Genomic DNA, 24,579 nt, shown 5'->3' with positions numbered 1-24,579 from the left:
AATTTCATCACTACTGTTCACTACTTTTTGAGTTATGTTGAGTTACTGTTCACTGCTTTTTGAATTACATTGGGAACAGACAAAAAAAATCTGGATCTGTATACATATATGGATTTGCATCAAAATCTAATCATTTGTTCCTTGGTCCATGACTCACCTTTCCTCATAATTTATTAAAATTCATTCACTACTTTTTGAGTTACATTTGGAACAAACAAACAAACAAACAAACAAACAAACAAACAAACAAACAAACAGAGACAAAAACATAACCTGCTCTAACAAAGTTGACAGAGGTAATAATTATAAAACTACTTGCAATATCATTAACACATGGGGGTTTTATAATTAGTCCCTGCATAATACACAAAGGCCAACTAGTCAGATTTCCATCTTGGGCTGAACACTTGATATACTGTATAAACATTTAAAATGCTGACGATATGAAAACCTTTCTTATAAAACTATAGAAATAGTGTATAATATATAAATGTGATTTGATCATTTACACATCTAGAGATGTTTTTCACGTAAGAGACAAAGCTTTTGAATATTTCAACAACAAAAGATCAGAAACATACTTGAGGAGAGACTAGAGGAGTCTAAAGACCAAGAAACATGAGAAGCAGGCATAAAAGAAATAGATGGGCATTCATTACAGTGTCAAAACCCTGACAATCCATTTGTTATCATCTCTGACCTTCTTCCTAATGGTCATTTGTCATAATGTTACATCCCAAGGGGGGCAGATTACTTAGTTCTCTATAAAAATGCCCTCACAGCAGGCACTGTGACCCAGCTAAGCAATAAATCTGCTCCTAACCTGCTTCCATCCATGTTTAGGAGACTGATGATTGAGTAAAGTGCTAAAAGATGAGCGAGATCTGCCTCAGCTGTTCTCTAGAAGCTTAGCAGGCTACCAGTAGCAAAGCATGGAACAGAAAGAAAAAAAACCCCTTTGTCATAGCTAAGATAAATTTTCCCCTTTATTATGTTTTACAAAAAGGAAAATCTGCTTATTGGCAACAAAAGTGATTAGTTTTAATTCCACTCAATGTCAGATGAGCATGAAACATGCACTAATCCCTTTCTGTGATTACATTAGACCACCCAGCAGCAAAACATCAGCTTGAATCATTGCGCATAAGTCATATTAAATTGTTCTGCTTTTCAGTATTGTTGCTGAAATATCCCATTTATCTGCCAATTTTCATATCCACAGGGGTTAACATTTGAGTACACTTAATATAAGGGTAATATCTCTGTCAGGAAAAGAATATACACATTGCATTTTGGCAAAAAAGCTGCAATATGACTCTGTGTGGACAGCGTGTTTTCTCAATGCAGCACTTTCTTTAATCTACATGCTCACCTGATACACCTTCAAAAATCCAAAATCAAGTGCCAAACCACTATGCAAGACCACCAAGCTGAAATTTGTCAGAAAGGTGCATGCTTGAGCTCCCATTATCCCATGAAACAAGCTGAAAAAATGCTAATTGAGATTCAGATGTAACCCAAGAGAGAGTAAGGTTTAGTTTAAGTACATAACTCTTATTTTGTGCAGCGAGCATGATTTTCAGCTTGGAAGCACATCAGGTTATTTTTCAATTTTGCGGTTTTGCGAGACGAGAACATTCGCTGACTGAGAAGTAGCACTTTGTGCGCCGTGCCTAGCTGAAATCTCACCATTGCTGCTGGTGAGTTTGTGTGGCCTGATTATGCACACTCCGCATGGACTTCATTTGTTTCTGTTTATGCTCTGTGAAGCCACTGAATAGTTCCAGTAAACGCTTACTGCAGAAGGAGAGGAAAAGAAGTGACCTTCGTTCCAAAAGGGTGCAATCTGATTCCAGGCACAGTGAGTAACTCTGAAAGCCAGACTCAGTAACCTAACATCCTCCCTTCTGGAAACAAGGCTTTGAATTCAAGTAGCAGACAAGCTCCTCTGGGAAAGCTCCACAAATGAATATTGGGAGCAGACACCATAAAGAGAACTTCAAAAAAGATTGGAAACTGAAGTTAAAGGAAAACTTTCTTTCTTTCTTTCTTTCTTTCTTTCTTTCTTTCTTTCTTTCTTTCTTTCTTTCTTTCGGAACTACTGCAACAAGCATTAAGGTTACTGTAAAATCCGAAGTTATTATTTTTGTTTTCTATTACTGTGTCATCTAAAGGAGCTGCTCCCCTCTATTAGAATTTGACACTAAAATCTGTATGCTACCGTACATTATATGGCTAAAAGGTTAAACTAATCCCCAGAATTATTGGCACCTGTAGTAAAGCTGGGTAAAAAGCTCAAGAAATAAATGTTTTTCTAGGAAATTGGCTTAATCTCACACTGAAACTAAAACAAGAAAAGGTTGCATTTAATGTGATTTTTATATTTTAGCACATCTCTGCACAGATGTGTTGCATCGAAGTACTATTTGCAAAGTGTGCATTCAAAGCTTAAATACTCACCCCAAAAGACACATCCTTAGGATCAACCAATAGCAATTCACTCAAAGCAATGAGTATCTCCACTTGTAGTTACACCATCATACTTGACCAGTCTGCCCATACATAAGCATCCATCCATCATCTGTAGCCGCTTACATGATTACAGGCGAAAGGCGGGGTACACCCTGGACAAGTCGCCAGATTATTGCAGGGCTGACACATAGGCTACATCCACACGACAACGAGATTTTTTTTTTAAAATATCGCGTCCACATGGACAACGGATCAGTAAAATTTCAGGTCCATATGGCAACGCAGCGCTTGCTGAAAACGATGCAATACACATGCCACACCACTACGTGCGCTGTAAGACGGCCCCATCGGAGACACCAGAACAATAGAAGAAGTAGACGCATGCGCATAAACCCCTTCTTCTGTCGCATCAGCCACATAAAGTTTTGATTATTAATCAGTAGCGTAAAACGAAAGATGCGGAAAGAGGAATGAATGGGGGTAGATGGAAGCCTGTACACCAACATTCTGATATCCTCCAGAATTCTTTAATGGTCCGGAATAAATTGAATACTACACGTTGATGGATTACTTTGTTCTTCTATGCCCTTTTTGAGGAATGTATTGTTGGACTTAAACCAACATCTGAAGAGGTGAGATCGCTCCTTTTTTTTCCCTATGTTTGTTGGCGGGATTGTTTTTGTTTTTGGAAAGCGCACGGGCGGTGCGCGGTTTGGTACTGCTTCCGCAGTGTTTGGACTAAAGACTCGGCCCTAAGGGCTATTCTCTCTCTCTCTCTCTCTCTCTCTCACTTTACACCATTACACAATAAATATTCACATATTTTGTAAGCGCGTTTCATGAACCAAGTTATAGGATTTGTTGACAACTCACATCGAGTTCGTTACACTTCTACCCGGCGTGAAGCACTGACAGTCATGAGGTTGTGACGTCATCGTAAACAAATCCGTTCTACTCATCCAGATGACTTCGCAACGGCGTCGTTGCCAGATTTTTTCACTCTGGAACCCGTTCTCAAAAGATTTCGTTTTGGGGCACCCAAAACGCCGGTGCCGTGTGGACGCCAGGCCGAAACGATAAACAATTTTATCAGATTCACCTGAATCCGTTGCCGTGTGGACAGGGCCATAGAGACAAACACCCATTCACATCTACGGTCAATTTAGAGCCACCAATTAGCCTAACCTGCATGTCTTTGGACTGTGGGGGAAACTGGAGCACCCAGAGGAAACCCACGCAGACACGGGGAGAACATGCAAACTCCGCACAGAAAGGCCGCCATCAGCCACTGGGCTCAAACCCAGAACCTTCTTGCTGTGAGGCGACAGTGCTAACCACTACACCACCGTACCACCCCATACATAAGCATAATAAATATCAACACAGTTTGGTGTTTAGAGTGGAACTATACCAAGCCTCCCTCTTCAAAACGTAGTTTTCAGGCAAATCTCCCTCTCTCGGAGATTAAAAATGATTAACAATCTCCAGGCCCATAAACCTCAATGAGTTGCCCTTATGGCATTAAACTGTCTGGCCACTCATGACCTTTCATCTTTTCTCTTAATTGAATATTTATTTTCACATATTCTAGTTATGAGTTGTCATTTTGTATGTCCTTATGTAATATAAACCAGAAGGACACATCAACACATACACTACAAATGTAGATAAACATGTAATTCTGCCCTTTACCTTAAAAATTTGTGAGTATTGGATTGTATGAAACCTTGATTTCTCCATGAGCATGTTGTTACAGACAAAACAATTCAAGCATTTTCAATTACCCTCCAGTATTTTTAAAAGGAAATAACCCAACAGGTGATCTCCCAATTTAGGAGCTCTTTTGTAACAGAAATGTTAGAAAAGGCCATAGGCCATGATGGCAACTCATTGAGGTGTATGGTCCTGGGCAGGGCCGCTGACAGCTTTGGCTGGGCCCGGGACAAAATGCTCTGAATGGGCCCCCCTGGGCCAACCCACACACACACCCACCTCTCTTATCCCAGTCTCTACTCACTCCAACCCTTAAATGACAGGTATTCAAAAACCATTCAACCGGTCAACAACCATTTCATTTTCATTTCAACCATTTCATTTTCATAGTCTATAATCACGCGATTGGGGTGCTCTTGAAAGAGCAGCGATGGACGGGGGATTTCGGGCAGGGCTGGGGGCGAACATAGTATACTGTGCGTGCGTACTGTCCCGTGTGAAAAGCAGAGAAGAACACACCGCTTGAGAAACGGCAGGATATGATTGCGGGCTAATGTGAATATTCTTAGCTTCAATCAGATATATGAAACACAATGTTATTAAGCCGTTGTGGTTATGAAATGATTCAATATGCGTTTGATATGGTGTTCAGTGTGACTTGCTCTCCCCTCGTTTGTAACACGAATTGCGTGCCGAGCGTGCCTTGGTTGGGGTTACTTTACGGGGCTGGAAAAAGTTGGCTGTGTCTTACCTGGCTCAGCTGCCCCACTGCCTTTGCTAGTACCTGCTGCATCATCCGAATCTTTTTTTAAATATTTATGCAGTGAGCCCGAGTCTCTTGGTTTCTTCCTCTCTTTTTCTCTTTTCTTTTCTGTGCTCCTGACTTGTGCATGTTGGCAAATGGCACGCACGCTGATTGTCGAAGCGCTATGATCGAATGATGTCGTTTTTTTCCCCTTAATCAAAGCGTCAGACCAAACCATTTTTGCATTAGGGGTGGTAGGGGGTTCTTGACGCCTTTTTCAAAGACAATAAAGGCAAAAGATCTATAAATCATTTATTGAATGCAAATATAGCACATTTCTCCCCCAAATCAACACATTTTGAAATGAAATAAAATAATTTAATTGCAACTTCATGAGAGCCCAGTTCTGGGCCCTCCCCATTCCTGGGCCGGGGACAACATACCCGTTTGTCCCCCCCTGTCGGCGGGCCTGGTCCTGGGCATGTCTAAGAGTGCGTCTATGGGTGTGCGTATTTAGGTTTTTAATGCACACTTTGTAAACAGCACACTGAAGAAGGCACTATGCTGAAAAATGTTCTGAAATATAAACAAATAAAAATCATATTATGCAAGACACGACCTTTTCTTGTTTTACTCAGTAAAAATTTTAGTCCAGCACTCTGAAAGTTTTAAAAAAGAAAGACAGGTGTCAGCTGGGCAAATATTCAACCAAGGGTGGTTGGAGACTGATGTAAGAGCACAAGGCGTTTATTATAAAAACAGGAATCAGGCAAACAATCCAAATTGGTGAGCATAAATCGAGAACGGTGAAACAGGCAATTGGTCAAGTGAGGCACAAAGAGACTATCGTAGACTAGGCAGGATCAAAATGAGGAACGGACATCAGGAAAAACAATCAGGAAATAAGGCTTGGTAAGATGTCTAACAATGCAATACTTCGTGAAATGAGTGTGCGTTCACAATCCTTATATAGGCGCGCTCATTGTGCCTTAATCCCATGCAGGTGTGAGCTGTTAATGGAGCTATCCGGAGCACACCCGAGAGTCTGACTGTTGCATGTGCCAAGGTGTGCAGGTGTGACAACAGGGCGTGAAGTCCACTCTTATCTTTTCACAGTGAATATCAGATTTATTTGAAGTAAATTTATTCTCATAAAGGGTGGCACAGTAGTGTAGTAGTTAGCACTGTCGCCTCACAGCAAGAAGGTTCTGGGTTCGAGCCCAGCGGTCGGCAAGGGCCTTTCTGTGTGGAGTTTGCATGTTCTCCCCGTGTCTGTGTGGGTTTCCTCCGGGTGCTCCGGTTTCCCCCACAGTCCAAAGACATGCAGGTTAGGTTAACTGGTGACTCTAAATTGACCATAGGTGTGAACGTGAGTGTGAATGGTTGTTTGTCTCTGTGTCAGCCCTGCAATGACCTGGCGACTTGTCCAGGGTGTACCCCGCCTCTCACCCATAGTCGGCTGGGATAGGCTCCAGCTTGCCTGCAACCCTGTAGAACAGGATAAGCGACTACAGATAATGGATGGATGGATTATTCTCATAAAATATCCTTTAAAAAATGAACAAAACCTTTAATTTCAATTGTGGACAAAATGTCACAGTTATTGGTACTCCTATAAATTCATATGAACAGCATGTAACTAAAGCATATTCCCATTTCACTTTTGAAGTTCAGCTCAAAATCCTACTCCTGTACAAGCAATTTAAATCTGATTATTTACCATTTACTTTGGGTCTCTCCAGTCTCTAAATAAATATTTGGGGGTGGGGGGGGACTGGTTCTATGTAATTCCTTGTTAGGCTTTGAGGAGGATGACGTGATCTTAAGTCTAATGATCTAATGATATATTGTAACCTTTCAACATAAAATACTGATTAAATGATTCTCTTAATCATTTAATTAGCAATCACTGTCAGAATCAAAGTGAGGAAAATTAAGTGATGCCAGAAGAGGAACAGAGACAGCAAATATCTAGGTGAGAGACGAGAGTAATAATCTAGATTTTACTGGTTTGGGTGTTTACCATTTTATTAACACTCTCCTCTTTATTGGCTTTACTGACAGCAAGCATTGCTCCAGAGGCTTTGACCTAGTGTGGGTGGAAACACATCCCCAGCTGATGTTTTTCTTCTTCTTCTTTTGGCTGCTCCCATTAGGGGTCACCATAGCAGATTATCATGATCTGCACATTTGATTTGGCACAGGGTTTTACACCGGATGCCCTTCCTGATGCAACCCTCCTCAATCTATCCAGGCTTGGGACCGGCACTGAGTATGCAACCCCAGTGGCTGGGTATTCTACCTAATTTGCATGTCTTTGGAAACCGGAGCACCTGGAGGAAACCCACACAGACAACATGTAAACTCCACACAGAAAGGCTCCCTTCGGCCATAAGATTTGAACCCAGAACCTTCTTGCTGTGAGGCAACAGTGCTAACCACTACACCACCGTGCTGCCTGGCTTTAGCATGATGTTAATCTCAATAAATGTTCATGTTGAAATCCTCTTCTGTCGCTTTGCATGTCATTTTTTGTTTGTTGTTTACAGGTACGGTAATAAATACATACGTTGATGGGTGGTTCGGGCCGGTATCACTGCAGACCAATTGTGACCCAGAAAATACTCTGAAATTAAGTCACTCACTTCTTATTATTTGAGTAAATGCAGTTTTATTCTTACCAATTTATGGTTCAACCAAGAGATAAATTCAAGTGCCTGATGACGTGACAATTAAAAATGAAAAAATAAATAAAAATAAATCTGAAGTATGCACTCCAGTGTATATTTCGGCTTTTTCTGAAAGTGACATCTACAGTAAATATTAAAGAGAATGTAAATAAGTAAAAATCTGTCAGGAGGGCATGCAAGCCTATACTCGATACACATGGAGAAGGCATGAACAAAAGGAGTAGGTAGAGCAGATGAACAAAACATCTGCTCTAATTAAATGACATAACCGGCAGAGTTTAGGAGTGTGTGATAGTCCAGAGAAGGGAATATAAAGCCACAGTCACCCTCAAATGGTACCGATATGCACCCTTCTGATTTTTTTGTGCAATCATGTGGAATGTCTGCAGGAACACTTCCTACAGTGGCTTATCTACTTTAATTACTACAGTACAGGACTTGTGTAAACTTAATATACTTCAGAAACTTAAGTATATCAACAAAGTTTAATTACATTAAAAGAAGTACAGTGGGGCAAAAAAGTATTTAGTCAGTCACCAATTGTGCAAGTTCTCCCACTTAAAAAGATGAGAGAGGCCTGTAATTTTCATCATAGGTATACCTCAACTATGAGAGACAAAATGAGGAAAAAAAAATCCAGAAAATCACACTGTCTGATTTTTAAAGAATTTATTTGCAAATTATGGTGGAAAATAAGTATTTGGTCAATAACAAAAGTTCATCTCAATACTTTGTTATATACCCTTTGTTGGCAATGACAGAGGTCAAACGTTTTCTGTAAGTCTTCACAAGGTTTTCACACACTGTTGCTGGTATTTTGGCCCATTCCTCCATGCAGATCTCCTCTAGAGCAGTGATGTTTTGGGGCTGTCGCTGGGCAACACGGACTTTCAACTCCCTCTAAAGATTTTCTGTGGGGTTGAGATCTGGAGACTGGCTAGGCCACTCCAGGACCTTGAAATGCTTCTTACGAAGCCACTCCTTTGTTGCCTGGGCGGTGTGTTTGGGATCATTGTCATGCTGAAAGACCCAGCCACGTTTCATCTTCAATGCCCTTGCTGATGGAAGGAGGTTTTCACTCAAAATCTCACGATACATGGCCCCATTCATTATTTCCTTTACACGGATCAGTCGTCCTGGTCCCTTTGCAGAAAAACAGCCCCAAAGCGTGATGTTTCCACCCCCATGCTTCACAGTAGGTATGGTGTTCTTTGGATGCAACTCAACATTCTTTCTCCTCCAAACACAAGTTGAGTTTTTACCAAAAAGTTCTATTTTGGTTTCATCTGACCATATGACATTCTCCCAATCCTCTTCTGGATCATCCAAATGCTCTCTAGCAAACTTCAGACGGGCCTGGCCACGTACTGGCTTAAGCAGGGGGACACGTCTGGCACTGCAGGATTTGAGTCCCTGGCGGCGTAGTGTGTTACTGATGGTAGCCTTTGTTACTTTGGTCCCAGCTCTCTGCAGGTCATTCACTAGGTCCCCCCGTGTGGTTCTGGGATTTTTGCTCACCGTTCTTGTGATCATTTTGACCCCACGGGGTGAGATCTTGCGTGGAGCCCCAGATCGAGGGAGATTATCAGTGGTCTTGTATGTCTTCCATTTTCTAACAATTGCTCCCACAGTTGATTTCTTCACACCAAGCTGCTTACCTATTGCAGATTCAGTCTTCCCAGCCTGGTGCAGGTCTACAGTTTTGTTTCTGGTGTCCTTTGACAGCTCTTTGGTCTTGGCCATAGTGGAGTTTGGAGTGTGACTGTTTGAGGTTGTGGACAGGTGTCTTTTATACTGATAACGAGTTCAAACAGGTGCCATTAATACAGGTAACGAGTGGAGGACAGAGGAGCCTCTTAAAGAAGTTGTTACAGGTCTGTGAGAGCCAGAAATTTTGCTTGTTTGTAGGTGACCAAATACTTATTTTACCGAGGAATTTACCAATTAATTCATTAAAAATCCTACAATGTGATTTCCTGGATTCTTTCCCCCCATTCTGTCTCTCATAGTTGAGGTATACCTATGATGAAAATTACAGGCCTCTCTCATCTTTTTAAGTGGGAGAACTTGCACAATTGGTGGCTGACTAAAATTTTTTTGCCCCACTGTAAATGAAACCCAAAGAATATGCTGTTGGCTTGTAACATACAAAGAAATAACAGGCCATTTTCCATTTATTTAAAATGACAAAAATTAAACTATTAAATAAAACCGTTCGCTCTTAAGTTGGTGAAATAATTGTGATAAATAATTTCAGCACTGAAGAAAATAACTGATCATTTTAGCCTTTACTGCACAGCCCTATAATGTGTTGTTGCCTCTTATTTACCCTACAAGCTTGATAATGAAGGAAAAAAAACAACCCAAAAAGCCAAAGATAACTAATATTCGATCATTTCTGTTTATATTATATGATGTGGTTGAATAAATTTACCTTTTCAAACTGAATGACTGCATGTTTATTTACTCAGGAACTTGTAGTACTTAAAAATGGTTGAAAAACTGTAAAGAAAAAAAAACAAGCATGAGAGGCAAATATTTTTTCATGGTAAAGTATTATCAAACTGCTTCACATATTCACAGCAAACCTCTCTGGTTTGTGGAGACTAACCACATACAAGGATCTCCATTAGCTCAGTGCCAGCACCCATGATGCACTGGGGTTAGACCACATAAAGCACCAAACACACACCATGAACGAAACATAACGAGTCCTGAACCCCAAAGCATTTCCAACAACACACACTGATTTCCAACTCACTCTAGAGTATTCAGCACTTCTCTGCAGCTGTGCTACAAAGGCCTTTTTTTTTTTTTTTTGCCATAAGCCACACGTGTTCTGACCAAGCTAAATAGTATCCAGATCAAATCAAGCACAGAAATAATGCTTAGCTAAGCTTGAGCTAAAACAGAACTACCAGCAACTCCTAAATAATCCATTCATGTTTTTAGCTCCATTTTCAACAAAGACCCATAAAGTCATTGAACTAAAGCACCACAGTACAATATTACCATTAACCCTCCCTGTGTGCCCCAATCTGTGTGTGTATATATATCAAGAAGGCATAGAAAAAGCTCCATGTTCCGTCTATGTTGACATACGTGACTCACATAAGTATAAATTGTAACTCCATGTTCAAGGTTTGACTAGAAATGTTCATTGTTTTATCCTGGTCAGGGTCGCAGTGAATCCGGTGCCTATCCCAGGAACAGTAGGTGTCAGGTGGGAATACACAAAACCAGGTTAATTTATTTTGGAAAGTATAGGCATGTGGACAATATAACCAAAGTTAAGTCTACAATCTGCCCTACAATCTGGGCTGGACTGGGTCAATAATTTTGGCATCAAGTTTATGACCAACCCCCAATTAACCATTGAAGATCATTTTATTGATTGTGGTTTAAAAATAAAAAAGCTATAGGATTCAGCATCTGCAAAAGTCTTCCCTTTGTGTCAAGAGGATAAATTACTTCACCTTCTCCATAATCCAAGCTGATATTGTCCTCAATATGGATAATACTGTCTTAGTCAGATGAATTCACTTATCGTGCAGAGTGCATTGTAATGGACTCGTTTCCTTGAATGGTGAGGCAGTCTCTACTTAATACATGTTTATTAGTTTTTTATCATTATGTCAAGGTTACAGTTAAAGAAAACAAAAAGTAGATACATGATGAAAATCCACCTGCCCATCCTTACAACAATGTCAAAGCAGTGCTTATATAATTAGACAACAACAAACAACAACAACAACAAAGGTTTGATAGACAAAGTACACTGCCCAGCTAATAAAAAAGTTGCTCACACGAATATTTCATTGGACTAGCTTTAGCTTTGATTATGGTGTGCATTTGCCATGGCACTGTTTCAACAACCTTAAAGTCACAACATTTATTTCCATCCAGAACTGTATTAATTTTTTGCTGATATTTTGAACGGATGACTGGAGAGTCAAACCACTCTGTAAAATCTTCTCCAGCACATCCCAAAGACTTTCAATAAGGTTAGGATCAAGATTCTGTGGTGGCCAATTCATGTGTGAAAATGATTCCTCATGCTTCCTGAACCACCCTTTAACAATCTGAGCCCTAATTTTATGTCTGTGCCAACAGGGAAGAAAAAAATTCATCGATGTGATAATCTGGTCATTCAGTACATTCATGTCATCAGCTGATGTCATTTTATAGCCCCATAATGTTGCTGAGCTTTGACCTGACCAACTGAAGCAACCCCAGATCATAATATACAGTGGTGCTTGAAAGTTTGTGAACCCTTTAGAATTTTCTATATTTCTGCATAAATATGACCAAAAACATGATCAGATTTTCACACAAATCCTAAAAGCAGATATAGAGAACCCAGTTAAACAAATGAGACAAAATCATTACTCATTTATTACTCATTACTCATTTACTCAGTGTACTCATTTATTTATTGAGGAAAATGATCCAATATTACATATCTGTGAGTGGCAAAAGTATGTGAACCTTTGCTTTCAGTATCTGGTGTGACCCCCTTGTGCAGCAATAACTGCAACTAAACGTTTCCGGTAACTGTTGATCAGTCCTGCACACCGGCTTGGAGGAATTTTAGCTCATTCCTCTGTACAGAACAGCTTCAACTCTGGGATGTTGGTGGGTTTCCTCACATGAACTGCTCGCTCCAGGTCCTTCCACAACATTTGGATTGGATTAAGGTCAGGACTTTGACTTGGCCATTCCAAAACATTAACTTTATTCTTCTTTAACCATTCTTTGGTAGAACGACTTGTGTGCTTCAGGTCGTTGTCTTGCTGCATGACCCACCTTCTCTTGAGATTCAGTTCATGGACAGGTGTCCTGACATTTTCCTTTAGAATTTGCTGGTATAATTCAGAGTTCATTGTTCCATCAGTGATGGCAAGCCGTCCTGGCACAGATGCAGCAAAACAGGCCCAAACCATGATACTAATACCACCATGTTTCACACATGGGATAAGGTTCTTATGCTGGAATGCAGTGTTTTCCTTTCCTTCTTCATGTGTGAATTTTATATTACCGGTATTGTCTATGGTGTTGAGATGGTCGGTGAGTATCCAAAGGGGTGGAACAGGTTAAGAACAACAAAACACAGAAGAAAGAGAAAAAACAAACCAACAAACAAGAACACAGGGGAGTAGTTACATTACCATACATTAGGGGAATAACTGAACGCATTCAAAGAGCAATGAGGAAACACAACATTAACACACCTGTCAAACCATACACAACACTCCGTCAGATCCTGGTTCATCCCAAAGACAGAATACATCCGGACAACAGATGCAACACCATATATGAGATTCCATGTCAATTATGCAATAAAACTTACATCGGGGAGACAGGAAGGAGTTTCAACACAAGAAAAAATGAACATAAGAAAGAGTGCGAAAAGGAGACAGCTACAAGACAAACCCGAACAATAAAAGAAAAGGCACAACAGGAAAATTATAAGTCAGCTATAACAGATCACTGCAAAAGGGAAAATCATATTATGGACTGGGGGAATGCCAGAGTCATCCGCACAGAAGATAACAAACATCAGCGCTGGATCAGGGAGGCCATGGAGATCCGTAAGCGAAGCCCGAGGACCATCAACCGGGATGAGGGAGCATACATGCTCTCCCATACCTGGAGTGCCATCTTGCAGGGGACGAACAGACAGTAGAAGGCGTGACCGACCTGTCAAACCAGACAGGAAGGCCACGCCTTCGGAAACATCAGCTGATAAAAGATGCGTCACCAATAACATCCAGTGACACTCTGAGGAAGACGACAGTCGTACGTCGAAACATGTCAGGTAAACAAACCTAAAAACTAGATGTCTGATAAAAAAGAAAAAAACCCTAACTATATTTAATATAAGACATAATGAACGTAATCGAAAGACCAAGTATAATATTTTGTCTCATTTGTTTAACTGAGTTCTCTTTATCTACTTTTAGGACTTGCATGAAAATCTGATGATGTTTTAGGGCATATTTATGCAGAAATATAGAAAATTCTAAAGGGTTCACAAACTTTCAAGCATCACTGTATATATATATATAACATAATATAACACTGCCTCCAGAGGCTTATACAGCGGCCACTATGCATGATGGGTACATCACTTCATGTGCTTCCCTTCTAACTCTGACACACCCATCACTCAGCATACTTGCCAACCCTCCCAATTTTGGCGGGAGGCTCCCGATTTAGCCTCCGTCTCCCGCCTCCCGATCGTATTTGTTAAGAACTGGATAATCTCCCGGTTTGGGGAAATCACTACCGCCAAGTTAAAAATACTCCCGATTATGTCCAATCAGAATTGTATGAGAAACACTGCTGACGTCAACTGATTTTAACCAATCAATGAACAGAACGACAGTCACTTCCGTAATGTAGGATTCACCCAGGCTGTCCGACATTTTTTACAAGCAGTCATTCATCATGGCCACTAAACCCAATACCAAACGGCAAAAATATGTATGCAAATACCAGGTTGCATGGGAGAATGAATTTCCATGGATAAGCAAATGTTCGACCAGCCAGTTACACATTTTAAGGTAAAGATACCTTAAATCAGAATATAATGGACATTTGAGTGTGAAATTAAACTAGTCTTCCCTACCATTTCAGAAACAAACTGTACAACTTCTAAAGTGTTTTGTGACATTTTTCATGACAGAGAATTTGTTTGATGAGTGTATTTGAATAGTGTGGTAGTGTCTTAGTGCTATTTTGAATTTGTTTGAAAGTTTTAAGTGAAAGTTTACAAGTGAATTATCTGGAAAGTGATTGATTTTGATAGAGTTTTAAATGAAAGATTACTAGTGAGTGTATTTTGGTAGTACTAAAATTTTGCATCCGAGTGAATTTCTTTGTGGAGTATATTTTGATAGTATGGTAGTATTTATAGTGCCATTTTTAAATTTTGTTTGAAAACTTTCAGTCAAAGTTTGCAAATGAGCAAATTCCTTTGATGCATTCCGATAGGATTTTGATAGGATTTCTAGTGCTTTTTAAAAATTCTGTTGGAAAGTGTTTAGTGAAAGAGATGCATTTTAGTCGTACTAAGACAGTGCAGTATTTTATTTAATTGAGTTGTTACTATTTTGGTTAAATCTTATTAAAATGTAATTTATATATGGTATTATAGTTATCTGTATTTTTACATGAGCTTACAGAAGGAAAACACATTTGATGCAATCCAATAATACTTTCATTCACTGTGACTATTTTAAGAAATGATAAACATTCTTCTAAAGCATCACTCGTGTTATTTTCTATGGGTCTCTGTATGTATACAATATTCAGGCATGAGATTTTTCAGCTAAAAATCTGAAGACTTCCCTTTCATTGTTATTATATTAAAATTCAAGATGAGTATTATTTCAGATTTTTCACTCTGAGCTCTCTCATGCCTGATACATGAATCCCATAACCTATAGTAACTGATAGAACAATATCAACAATTCAAAAAGTCTTTAATTGTATAAATTTCAAATGGTTTGCAATTAATTGGGATCCACTGTTTTTATCGTTTCAACCGCGCATCATACCCTCGTCCAATTGAAAATGTCATTCACGCACTTTTCTCCCCCATGAGAATTTTGAAAAGTTGGCAAGTATGACTCAGGAACAGGGTAATTGTGGACTTATCAAAGCACATTACCTTTTTCCTTTGCTCTGGAGTCTAATCTTTATGCTTCCTAGCAAATTGAAGCCTTTTCTTCTGATTAGCCTCACTAACAAGTGTTTATGACCAAACAACTTTGTGCAGTGTGTGTGTGTGTGTGTGTGTAAATGCTCTTACTTTTACAATTAAACATAGCCATGAGTTCTACAGTTGAGTTATTACGATTTGACTTCACCAAGTGTTTGTGACCTTCGATCGCAGTCAGTCAGTTTTTTTTTCTGACCACATTTCTTCCACAAAGTCAATGGTTCACCACTGTCCTTCCAGGTTTTAATAATGTGTTGGACAGTTCTTCACCCAATTCCAGTCATTTCAGAAATCTCCTTAGTTGTTTTCTTTGCTTGATGCAGGCCAATAATTTGACCTTCTGAAACACAGTCACATCTTTTCCATGACCACAGGACACGTCTTCCGATATGGCTGTTTAAGAAATGAGAAGCTACTCACTGCATCAGTTAGGGTTAAAAGAATTGTTGACAGCTGAAACACATTAATCAACGGAGTAATTATCAAATTAAAGTCTCTAAAGTATTTGCTTATTTAAATCCAAATAGCAATTTTTTATTTTATTTTATTTTTTGGCCAAGCAGTGTATGTAAGGTAAACTCAAACAAATGGGGTAGAATCACCTAGAATATCAAATGACTCAAAGATTTTCTGTTCAGGATTTCCATATGAAACTTCCCACCAGTATTTTTCAAACAGATTGTGCAGAAAATCTTGAATGTAGGATGTCAGGATGTCTCAAATGCCAGAGAAGGAGGTCGCAGAGCAATGAATACAATCTTCATGAGCTCCTCTTTGAAAGCTCCTCTTTGAAACGTGTATTTATTTCCATTATATCCTGAGCAGCAGTTATTTAATTTTGCTTGCATTTTCGATATGATGAGATTAAAAACGACACTCTTTTTGTATTCTTTGGTGTGCTATATAATGGTAGACTAATGCTGTGATTGGCTGTTGAGGCAGAGAGATGGGTGATTGTGTAGGCCAACTGGCAGGACAAGCCATTGGGAAATCTCCAGGTACTTCCTACGGCCAGTTCAGGGCTGTCTGTAACACACACTGCCAAGGTCAACATGTCATTCCTTTGAATAAATGACTAAATCAGGCATTGGATTAAGCACCATCACTGTTCAGGAGCTTCACCCAAAACACAGCTGACACTTTTGGGACTGGTACCATCCAGCTAGTCAGATAATACTAAGATTTTGCAATGATGATGAACTTTGACAGACAGCCCTGTCACATCGCCCATGTACAGCTGCATAATTAGGATAGAAAGACCAAGTACAGAAAGTGCAAAAAAGTATCCACTATTGTGGTTCTTAACGCTTGACCGTCCATCCAGAAAGCAGCACAAAGCCAGTTCTTGTCAGTGCTTGCAAACTGAAATGAGTTGTGTGTTGAGTGCCAAGGAGGGAGAAGTGTGAGCTGGCCAAGGTTATGCTCATTAAAGTGAATAGAAAAACAATTAGTGCAACAGTGTTTCAGTCTCCCACACCACCATGATCTGGGCTTCCAGTGAAACTTTATCTGAGGGAATGCAAGATCTTTTGGTGCGGATATCACAGATAGGGAGATAGATTTGCTCAGTGCTACCTGTATAGTATTACTCATGACTACAACAGAGAAGCAGCTTTTCATTATACAAGTATCAGAGGCATCTTAATCTTACACACACTGAGACAGATGCTGATAAGGAACATACAATGTCCTTATAGTGCTTAGCTCTGACACAGCACATCAGCACAGTGCTCTTGAATTCTTGAGTGTGACTGGTCAGAAGGTGTTGATGAATATTCTATTAAAGCAGTTCTGATAGTAGTCCTGGCTGTAATTCAAATTCTCTTGTTCAAATATGTTATTGTTTCTATAGTAACAGCTCGTTCATAGGGACTTCTACATCTACAGTCTTCTTCTGTGAGCTAAATAATGTCTGGCTAATAATAAACAGATACAAAAATACGTTATGTAACAAATAAGCATGTAAGAATATATTGTGCGGCAATAAACTGAAATAAAAATTTATGATTAATTTATTCAAATCGATTAAATAAAAAAAGAACTGTGATTATTATCAGGCTGTGTAATGTCTTAGTGTTTCTGAGCTGGAATTGCATTGTTTAGACAGCAGAGCATGCAATAACGTTAAATATCAGGAATGCACATGACTTCACCCTAGGCAGAAGTAAAACAGCACTAATGCTGCGAAAACACACAAAAAGACCAGATGTAAAATGGGAAAGTGCTATTGTACAAATAGATTTAGCAAGAATTTGGAGCTATCTTTTTACAGACTGCCAAAAGCTAAAGAAAAGAGAAGCAAATGGAGTTAGTACAAATGCTTGTAAAAGTTTATTAAGAAAAGGCTTATTTGTTATTAATTTATTTCATTTTAATAAAAGGAATTTAGTTAATAGGCTATTATATTTTACTCAAACCTTTACAGCTGTGGGTAAATATTGTTGGTTATTAAGAAAATTAAACAAAAAAGTTTCTTTTTTAAAATTTAACAAATGGAATAGGAAAATAAACGTTGCACTTTTTTGGTAATAAACTTTTGTTCATTTAATTTTTTTTCAAAAATATAATGGGAAAATGGAATCATCAAACCAAATATTGTGAATTGAATCAAATCTTGAATCGGGTGAATCGTTACATGTCTCATATCGAATAAAACAGTGAATCTTTCTGTAAGTAAACATTTATTTAACATTTTTGGAAGGAGCCTTGGCAACAGTCATTTTGTTTCTTTCAATTTTCATCATGAGAAAGTCTACAGGACACATGACTTTCTGGTTTCCTCGTAACTGCATTATTTTTTTGTCATATTAACTTCAAGAGAGAACGAAAAAGAGAGGCTGTTGAAGAAACAATTGTTTGTAGCTGCTATAAAGTAAATGGTAAAAGGAACTAACTTGTCTCAATGACTTTCGACAACATTACATATAACAATAGAGTTAATAAATTAATAATCATTAATTAATCATGAGCAAAGCACTTCAGAACACGGTCGTACTTTAATCCTTACATATGACCCTGTTTCAGACTGCTTAAAAATTCTGTTTTGAAATTGGCATCCACTGCACGTGAATTATAAAAACACTACGAAAAACACATATTTACATTACAGTGCTAATCCTATCATAAATAATAGTGATTACGATATTCTGAAAACATAATGACTTTTTCAAAACATAACTGAGACCAGTTTTGTATTGGTGCAATGGCTGGACATTTTGCAAACAAAAGTATATGTTTATACAGAAGTTTAAAGAAAGCAAGGCTGTTCGTGATTTTCCTCCCAGGGGAGCCATCCCTCCCATCATAAACATTTCATAGCCACAGCCAGAGGATGTCCTCTTTACTTTGGTGATATTGTGCCACCCATTTCAACCTGCAGCGTTCCAGCAGAACATGAAGGATGTGTAGGGGTTATGTAGCTTCACTGATAGTACGTTTATCTGATAAAACTCTTAGAAGAACTAATATAGCCACCACTGTACATGTACAGCATTCCACAAACACAAGAAATGAAAGAACGAAAAAAGGAGCAGCTAAAAGGCACTCTTTGATTATAAAGACATATGAGCTAATACAGGGAGTGATCCACCAAAGTACAGTAGAGTATTGTGACTTAAAAACTTTTTTTTTTTAATTTTGAAAGGTCAGTTCCTTGCAATTATTTCTCCATTAATCCTCCTGTGCCAACAACATTCCCTACCAAATGATCATTAATGTCCTGCTTGAACCAGATAGCCAATGAAAATGTTTTCTCTCTCCAAGATCACTTCCTCCGCGTCACACCAGAGTAACAAGCCAAGGTCGCAGAGTCTCCTCTATAGCTCTATAACCCCAGGAAAACAAGCCCATGAATCAAGACACTGAATATTCCTGGAGCTACGAACTATGTTCAAGGCAACAACTAATTTCTCAAGCACTGTGGTAAAATTAATAACTGCCCAATAGTTTGAGGACCTGAGGCAACACAACATTAAATCTAGCTCCACAGCCAAGTGCTAAGTGAAACATTTCTTCTATAAGCACTGACTTCAGCTATATTCTACGATATACAAAGTAAAATATCATTAGTTTTGGTATAAAGATATATATAAGTGCATATATAGACATTGGGCGGCACGGTGGTGTAGTGGTTAGCACTGTCGCCTCACAGCAAGAAGGTCCTGGGTTCGAGCCCAGTGGTCAGTGAGAGTCTTTCTGTGTGGAGTTTGCACGTTCTCCCCGTGTCTGCGTGGGTTTCCTCCGGGTACTCCAGTTTCCCCCACAGTCCAAAGACATGCAGGTTAGGTTAATTGGTGACTCTAAATTGACCGTGAATGTGAGTGTGAATGGTTGTTTGTCTGTGTGTCAGCTTTGTGATGATCTGGAGACTTGTCCAGGGTGTACCCCGTCTCTCACCCATAGTCAGCTGGGATAGGCTCCGGCTTGCCTGCGACCCTGTAGAACAGGATAAGCGTCTACAGATAATGGATGGATGGATATTTAACCAGTGTGTTGGTCACTGCACAATTCCAGATGTGTTATTTCATAGTGTTCATTTTTCATTATCATCATCATCATCATTCTTCTTATTATTATTTTACACAGTACTCAGTACCTACTTGTATAAAATTCTCACTACACTTCTGTAATTCATTCATGGCATTTAGCAGACGTTCTTATCCAGAGTGATGTACAACATACCGAGAGCAGCCTGGGGAGCAGTTGATGGTTAGATGCCTTGCTCAAGGACACTTCAGCCATTCCTGCTGGTCCAGGGAACTGGACCGACAACCTTTTGGTCCTAAAGCTGCTTCTCTAACCATTAGGCTATGACTTCCCTCAACACCTCAGAAACAACAGTCTAAGTTTCGAATACCTCAGATTCATCCCAAACTGTATACCAAATAACATACCAGGACACTAACAGTGTCTTTACTGTTAAGACATATTGCACAGTGTGAAGTACGTGCTACGAGATGCAGCCTTGCATGTGTATTGACTTGCCACTCAGTTATCAGATTAATCCAGATGGTCAAGAAGGGTGTAACAACCCACATTATGAAATATTCCTTTGCGAGTAGCTTGCAATAGCTTTTATCCATCACTGAGGGTTTCAATCCCCCAAATTTTGCATGCAGTTGTTTTAACTTTGCAATAGTACAGAACGCTCACTGACGCAGTTGCACAAATTAAACTGTGGCATTATAGCATTAAAACATAATGAGGGCCACAGCTGGTATCCATTTACTCCAAGTAGGTGGCAGTGAAGTTCATGACATTTGAAGATTATGTCATTATTATGTCTTAATAGGCTCCTCTTATGCCACACATACAGAATACGAATAATTATATGGTCTCGTTTTAAGTAGGCACATGATTCTAATTAATTTTGAAAAACCTGACTGTACATGTTGGGAAAAAGGCTATTTTTTATTTGATGACGCAGACATCAAAGAAGAGCCTTTATGTGAAAATGAAGGGTGATCACGATGATATTCAGTGGAAGACATGCCTTCTGTGCAAAGCAAACGAACACAATTACAGAATAAAAGAAGAAAATGTGATTTATCATGCCATATGCACTCCTCAATAAATCATTAAAAAACACTAGACATTCAACAAAAAAGGAAGTTGATTCCAAAGAAATCAAACAGTGTGGTAAAAATGGAGTAAAAGATCTCTGAAACTTAAATTCTGTCTTTCTTTCTTCGTTTGTTCAATGAAAATTCAGTAAAAGTGTGAGGGTAAAGGTGTGAGAGGCCACACTCTGTAGCAAAACAGTCAACTGTCATTAACTTCATAAGCATGAGAGACAAATTCCCTTAGATGCTTCAGAGACACAATCTAAGCACAGTGTAAATATAAGGTGAACCCTGCGAGCGTTTGCAATATTATGACTTATCAAAGATGCCTGATCTCTCCTGAATACTTGGGTATTTCTGTGCTCCAGTGTGGTTACAGTATATTAGAGCTAAGCAGCTAAGAGCTAAGCTCAACAATAATTTCTTCGCATCAATCATGCGTGATCATGCAATGATTACATAACACAAATGGGTGACGAATGGATTTAGGAAGTAGCTGGATTGTTCCTTAGTGGGTCTCTCAGAGCTGTGTAAAAGAGTCAGGTCACACAGATGTCAGACCTTCCCCTGCATGTGCGTCATATGCTTTTCCCATCTGTTCATCTTCACTACGTACATGTCCATTCAAGAGTCACTGTTGCCAGTGCCAGCTGTATGGATCTGTGTTTGCTGTCACGGAGGTTTTTATGATATGCCAGGTGATAGCATTACGAAACTATGTATACTATCAGGTAACATGACTAAATATCCATAAGAAAGAGCTGCACATATTAAAGATATAAGACGAGATACTTGGTTTATCACGAAAATGGCCTTGATATGATGTAAAAAGCCATCATACAAATTCAGACTCTTACCGTATCTTCAGGCTTGTGGCTTGCAGCACCTTCACTCAAGAAATCGTCAGGGAGGTCGTCACGGCGACTCAGGGTAAATTCACGGATGAAAATAGCTTCCCCATCACTAGCATCCACCCACACCTGAGAAAAGCAAGAAGTGTTATTGTAGTTTACGTTCCCTAATCATGACTTTACCGTATGTCTTGTGTAATGCTGTAAAAGCTAGTTTTATTATCTCCCATTAAAGCTTCCATGTTGTAGGATAAAGTGATTGAGATGGACGAACACTGGCAGGATTAGTTTTCTGAGGAAACGATGAAAAACAGGTAAAGAAAGCATGAACAGAGAAAGAACACGAATACTGTGTGCCTGGGAGCCATTAGGCCTTGTCAAATATTTGCCCAGTGCCCGTTATGGAGTATGAAAACAATGTGAGTTCTCCATTAAAGGCTAAGCTCACCATTTTTGTCTCCCACTCCTCCAGTGTACCACAAGAACAGTGTATTATTTCTAGCATTTCATGCACATTAAAATGGATTTTCAAGCTGTTTGCTTCACTAAACGGTTTATGTTATGTGGTCAGCCCCTGCTGTGCTGGGTATCCCTTTTGCATTTGAAAAAACTTCCCGTATTAGAAGTCACACCAGGGGAGAGCTTGGACAGGGCCCATTAACAACAGCAATCATTCTCAAGGATGCACAAGCTCCAGCCTCAGCTGCTCTCCGAGGGCCATAAACGCCCCATAATGAAGGAGGTTAGTTGTGGGCCTTGGAGGGTCAGTGCCAAGCTGCTGATGGTGGGGGCTATATGGGGGCAAATGGGAGGCTCCTTCAAATCTGCTAAGGAATGTCCGCAAAATAGAGGTCAAAGAAGCCTAAGTAAAAACAAATCAAATATGTGCTAATACTCAAAGATTAATATTATTTGGCTAGAAGGCATCGTGGGGCAGTGGTTGCTCAGTGTTGTGAAAAGCACCGGACTTTAAAACATCACTACTACTTTGGATAAAGGCACCTGGCAGGTGAATAAATGTATAATGTAATAAATTAGCACAATAATCCATTAGGGCACAAAGAGTGGTTAATACAGGAAGTCTATTCTCAACTTGCCGTGCCAATTATTAGTTTTTGCTGTTTTAATTATAATATTAGTGGTTTCACATTATGCAGTTATTACAGTCACCTACTAAAGGTATTTCAAGATAAAGTAATCAAGATTTCTATTTAAAGAAAAAAATTATTTCTGAGATCTGCACTCAGGGTAGACTAAACATTACTGTTTAATGAAATGTCAACCAATTTGGTTGAATATCTAAATCTAAAGTAAAATTCATCATATAAAACTCACCAGTGAATTTGTGTTCATACCGTATATAGACTTAAGGACAGGGTGGGAAATCATTTTTCTAAATTACCTTTGTATTCCTTCACAATATGATTACTATTGATTTAATACAATTATTACCTCTGGTACAGCAGTATTTATTTATTACAACAGATCCATGCTCTTAGTAAAGTTAGTAAGCCTGTGCAATTTTCCACAGGAAATTAGATAACCTTGTTCCTTCATCTAGTTATACAAATCAATTCAACAGGTCTTCAGGTTGTGTCAAGACACAATTTGATGTATATATTCTCTGTATTTACACCATACATGTCAACCTATACGGAATGTCCGTATTTTATACGGATTTGATTCAATAAACGTAGTATACGGGCGTACAAATAAAGTTATACGGATTCTTTAAAAAAACTTCAATATTTATTTAGAGCTATAATCAATTCTTACGATGATAAAAGCGCGCATAACATTTACAAACGTACTGTACACCACAGAAAGCACAAACAGCCAGTAAAGAGTCTTATGAAATCGCGCGTTATCTTGTGGTAGCGAGACTTCGTTCCACTTTTGATCATCCACACACCGCATTGTGAGAATCCCGCCAACCGGGAAGTAACATTTTGTTTGAAACGCGTATTTCCACCTGAGCGACTTTCAACAGCGACTGAAAAGATTCTGAATGGGCACGCCGGCAAGATCAACACAGACACTTGCTGTGACATGCAGCCTCGTGAGGTATTGGTGCAGACTGCTAAAAAAGCTGTCATGGAGTACAATTCAGAACATTAGAGTGACACTTTGTGTTTTTGTCAAACATTGGAGCTTTGTATTCATTCTAAAGGTTTATTGTTATTAATATTGAATAAAAAGTAACTTGGATATATCATTGTTAATTATCATTCAAATTTTAGGTAAATTATTTTAATTTGCATCTTATACGGATTTTATAAGGGAAATACGGATTTTGGAGGTTGGTTATACAGGTTTGATTGACCAAAGGTTGACATGTATGTTACACCTACATGCAGCAGTGAAGTCTGCAATACTGTAGCATGACTATATTATACTAGGATACAGTGGTGCTTGAAAGTTTGTGAACCCTTTAGAATTTTCTATATTTCTGCATAAATATGACCTAAAACAATATCAGATTTTCACACAAGTCCTAAAAGTAGATAAAGAGAACCCAGTTAAACAAATGAGACAAAAATATTATACTTGGTCATTTATTTATTGGGGAAAATGATCCAATATTACATATATGTGAGTGGCAAAAGTATGTGAACCTCTAGGATTAGCAGTTAATTTGAAGGTGAAATTAGAGTCAGGTGTTTTCAGTCAATGGGATGACAATCAGGTGTGAGTAGGCACCCTGTTTTATTTAAAGAACAGGGATCTATCAAAGTCTGATCTTCACAACACATGTTTGGGGAAGTGTATCATGGCACAAACAAAGGAGATTTCTGAGGACCTCAGAAAAAGCGTTGTTGAT

At 39.0% G+C, this 24,579-nt stretch overlaps 1 protein-coding gene across 4 annotated transcripts in view; it reads right to left on the bottom strand.

Annotated features, from left to right (window-relative positions):
* Positions 1–24,579, bottom strand: part of LOC132894738 (ADAMTS-like protein 1) — a 228,547-nt gene that overhangs the window by 98,212 nt on the left and 105,756 nt on the right. For all 4 annotated transcript variants that reach the window (XM_060934855.1, XM_060934859.1, XM_060934871.1 and 1 more), the window contains exon 2: positions 21,765–21,887. In XM_060934855.1, the coding sequence (XP_060790838.1) occupies positions 21,765–21,887 (123 nt within the window). The remainder of the gene's footprint in view (positions 1–21,764; positions 21,888–24,579) is intronic.

This window comes from Neoarius graeffei, chromosome 1 (assembly GCF_027579695.1).
Source record: "Neoarius graeffei isolate fNeoGra1 chromosome 1, fNeoGra1.pri, whole genome shotgun sequence".
NCBI lineage: Eukaryota > Metazoa > Chordata > Actinopteri > Siluriformes > Ariidae > Neoarius > Neoarius graeffei.
This window is presented reverse-complemented; position numbering and strand designations above follow the sequence as displayed.